The sequence below is a fragment of the Alternaria alternata genome (genome assembly GCF_001642055.1).
Source record: "Alternaria alternata strain SRC1lrK2f unplaced genomic scaffold CC77scaffold_52, whole genome shotgun sequence".
NCBI lineage: Eukaryota > Fungi > Ascomycota > Dothideomycetes > Pleosporales > Pleosporaceae > Alternaria > Alternaria alternata.
Window position 1 is genome coordinate 9,860 of NW_017306241.1, and position 3,842 is coordinate 13,701.

Genomic DNA, 3,842 nt, shown 5'->3' on the forward strand with positions numbered 1-3,842 from the left:
TAGAGGTTGCCCAGGTTGTTGACCGTCTGCAGTGTCGACGAGTGGCCGACCCCGAGTGCCTCCTCCTTCCCTCGCAGCACCCGCTTGTACATCTGCTCTGCCTCGCCCAGCCTGCCTTGGTCCGCGTAGAGTTCGCCTAGGAGATGCATAGCATCGAGAACAGTCTCTCGCTCTTCGCCCTCGTCGACGTCTCCATCACTACTGTCCTCGGCTCCCCTATCCCAAACTGCATTGCGCTCAACTACCTGACTAGAGCACGCCTGCGCATGTGGAAGAAGTCGGCGTTGCAGCGCAGCGTAGTCGCGAGTAGAGCTTTCCGGCACAGCCCAACCTACAGCAACCACCGCCAGTCGACTCAGCTCTGCTGTGAAGCGCTTGCCTTGCGAGTGATGCGCCCACTGGTGCACCACCGGGTGCGTTGCATAGCTCCCCGTCTCTTGCATCTGCTCTGCTAGAGAGTAGTTGCACACCAGCTGCATCGCCCTGCTAAACTTGATCTCGCTGCTCGCAATGTCTCCGACCCATCCCGACAACATCGCAGCAACTACAAGAGAATCATCACATGCAGCAGCGAATAAGCCGTGCCATAGGTCCTTGTTGTCCAGGAATGACCACAGCAGCAGCAGGTTGGCCGTATGCTCATGCCGCTCGCGGATCGCCTGGTACGAGATGGCCCACGTCGTCCACACGCTGCGCTCTGGGTAGTCCTGCAGCGGCGCGTCGGCTACGTCGTCCGACGTCATCAGCTCGCTCCACTGCTGCTCGTAGAACCCCAGGTATGTCGTCAGCCCTACTCCGCTCTCTTGCAGATACGCACCCGCCTGCGCAATGGCGAGCGGCAGGCCGTCTAGCAGCGCAAGCAGCTGCTTGCTCTCAGCTGCATCTATAATTCGCTTGTCAGCTTCGTTGGCCTGCAGCTATGTATCGCCTACTCTCAGCTTACCGTGCTTCTTCTTGTACCAGCTGTCCAAGATGGCCTTCGCTTGTGCCTCGTCTACTTTGCCCAGCTGCTGCGAGTCTCCCAGCTGCTCCAACCGTGCCAGTCGAGTCGTCACCAGCACCGACCCGTGGTCTGTGTGAGAGAAGTAGCGCTTCACGTCGTACGCATCAGGGTCGCCTCCTTGCGCCGTATACTCTCGGTCGACGTTGTCGAAGATGAGCAGCCAGGCGGTGTTGTCAGGCCGTGCAAGCCAGACCATGACGTCCTTGACTACTGCGTCGATGTCAGCGCTGGCATCTGCTGCGTATTGCCTGCTTGTCTCGGGGATCTGGCCTTGCGGGATCCTGCCCGCGCAGCTCGCGATGCTGCGCTTGAGGATGTCCTCACTGCGTCCGTCTAGCCAAAGCACCGAGCTGAACTGGCGATGATGTCGTCGTGCAAACTCCACCGCCAGCTGCGTTTTGCCTATCCCGCCAAGCCCACGCAGCACGTGTATTCTTTGTCGGCCATTGTGCTGATGTCTAGGCACGAGAACGCGTTCGAGCTCTGCCATTTCGCCCGGCCTGTCCACGAACTGACGCGTTCGTGGGACGCCGTCAAGGCTAAAGTCAGTTTTATATTCTCCAAAATCTAGACATACTTTAGCTACAGACCACAATGGAAGATGGCGTTTGCACTAACACTCTCGCCCTGCGATACTGCCCGCGCACGCCTGCATCTGCCGGTGCACCTCCTGCGAGCTGATGTACCGCCGCGTCGCTGCCGCCATCTCCTTGACCTTCTTAGCCTCCTCCAGCCCGATGTCCTCCAGCCCCCGCACCACGTTGAACCGGTAGTACCGCCCCGTGCTGTCCAGCAGTCCCCGCTCGCGCCGGAACCGCTCCGCCGTCTGCTCTGTCTCCGTGGCTATCGCCGCCAGCGTCTGGCCGATGTTGAAGACGTCGTCCTTGAACGCCTTCAGCGACGGCACCCCCGTCCCAATAGACACTACGCACTTGATCTTGCCTTCCAGCGGCTCGGGGCCCCACGCCAGCTGCGCCTGGTCCCACACCTCTCGCACCGGGTTGTTCGCGCCCGTCGCCCCGTCCACAAACTGCTCGCCATATCTGCCGACGGCGATGGGGTCGAAGAAGGAGGTCGCTGCTGAGGTGGCCCGGCAGGCCTCCCATATCGTCACGTTGTTGAGCAGGTCGTTGTTGCCGCGCGGGGTCTTGTAGCTCGTCAGGCAGACGGTCTCGCTCGTCTCCTTGCTTGTCGCGCACACGAAGCTGTGGGCGTTAGCCTGCATTCTAGCAAGAGTGCATCCCTCGCCTACACTTTGCACCCCGCTTCAGGGACATCCTTAAGCAGCGCGTCCTCCTTAAGGCCTTGCTGCTTCACTACTTCTTTTACCGCCCGCGCCAGCTCGTCTGCGTCGAAGCGGCCCTGCACCTGGCCCTTGACCGTCACCCGGTGCCGTGTCTTGCAGAACACGCGGTCAGAGAGCGACAGGTATGCGGTGATGCAGTCGGCCACGCTCATCTTCAGCCGGCCTAGCATCACAGCGATCAGGCTGAAGTTCTGTCGTCAGCGCTCTTCCTATGTCTTAGTAGCTTAGTAACTGCTCACCCGCCAGTGCTCGTCCCGCCGATCATGTCAAAGTAGTCGCACGGCTTCAGCGGCACGTCTGGGTCGACGGCCTCCATCAGCTGCTCGAGGATCATCAGGGCAGACAGGCCGCGGACGCCGCCGCCGTCAAGGGCGAGCAGGCGCAGGTCGCTGCCGGGCATGGTGTGCTCGTCAGGTGGAAAGAGGAGGAGGGGGAGGATGAGTATCGATGCCGAGTCGTCGTGGGACGAGGCGTGGTGTCTGTTCTACATGCTGGCGGTCGCCTCGAGCTGGCATTGGGGCGCAGCGTTTCCGCCCCCAACGCGTGCGGCTGAGGCGCGCGTCTCGGCCGTCTGGCAGCTGCCAGCATGCATAGTTGGTGGAGGATCATAGGCGGAGCGGCAGGTAGACGCGGGGCTTGCTGGCTGCATGTCGCTTATTGCTCGTCGCTGTCGTCATCTGTCGCCTACCGGTAGGCTCTGCCTGATGCGACGCGCTTCGACCTGTACATGGGGGTCTCATTAGAGTTGCCGCGAACTAATGCACTCCACCTGCTTAACTTCTAGGATCACACCCGGGCTGTGCGTCGATCGTGGCACGGCTGTTTGCACTAAAACCCGCCCCATAGCGCTTTGCACAACGCCAATCTGATCGACGCAGGCTCCTACAGTAGCGCGGTCCTTAGTACTCGCTGCAGCCTTGCTGTTCGCAGGAAAACAGCTAAACATCCACGACATCTCTCACCCAACTTCATGCTAAGAGATGATGTATCGCGAGCGTGTGTCATGCTGCTGCTGCGCAGCTCTCTACTCGCGTCCTGTCATTGGTCGATTACGTTGACACGGGTCAGCTTATGACGAGTGGCTTCCATGCGATTCCTCTCTTAGAGAACAAGGGTGATCTCTATGTGAAGCAAGCAGAAAGTGCGAAAGCTCGAGTGGTGTACACAAGGGCTCTTTCTGGGCTGACGAGTGTGTTCGGTGCGTCGAGCGAGAGGTGCATGGGCTTAGCGGCCAAGATAGACGCTTTGCCAAGTGCTAGTAGAAAGAGGGAAAGGCAGTCGAAGCTTGCAACAGTAGAAGAGAGGCCTGCACTAAAGCACGACCAAGCGACGAAGAGCTCAAAACTGTCAATGCGGAGACTCATGCGGAAGTTGTGTTAACAGTACGCTTTCCTTTATTGCTTCCTCTATATCGAAGCTATGCTCCAATTGCTAGTATATCTAAATATCTTCTGTTTTCTGTAGAGACAACCTGTGCTTAGAGAACTGTACCGTACGCTGTGAGATGCTTACTAATAGTTGTAAGAAACAAGT

At 59.0% G+C, this 3,842-nt stretch overlaps 2 protein-coding genes across 2 annotated transcripts in view; both read right to left on the reverse strand.

Moving 5' to 3' along the window:
- CC77DRAFT_1026818 (FabD/lysophospholipase-like protein) overlaps positions 1–3,030 on the reverse strand; it is a 4,451-nt gene extending 1,421 nt beyond the window's left edge. The window contains exons 1-5 of the mRNA XM_018526331.1: positions 2,549–3,030; positions 2,256–2,492; positions 1,622–2,208; positions 944–1,570; positions 24–883 (exon numbers count right to left, since the gene is read on the reverse strand). Of these exons, the coding sequence (XP_018378644.1) occupies positions 24–883; positions 944–1,570; positions 1,622–2,208; positions 2,256–2,492; positions 2,549–2,709 (2,472 nt within the window). The 5' untranslated portion in view covers positions 2,710–3,030. The remainder of the gene's footprint in view (positions 1–23; positions 884–943; positions 1,571–1,621; positions 2,209–2,255; positions 2,493–2,548) is intronic.
- On the reverse strand, positions 2,794–2,958 carry CC77DRAFT_951427 (hypothetical protein; the record flags this gene model as incomplete). Its single annotated transcript, XM_018535381.1, has 1 exon — positions 2,794–2,958. One exon carries the CDS (start codon positions 2,956–2,958, stop codon positions 2,794–2,796), a length of 165 nt encoding a protein of 54 aa, XP_018378645.1.
- Positions 3,031–3,842: the final 812 nt, after the last annotated feature.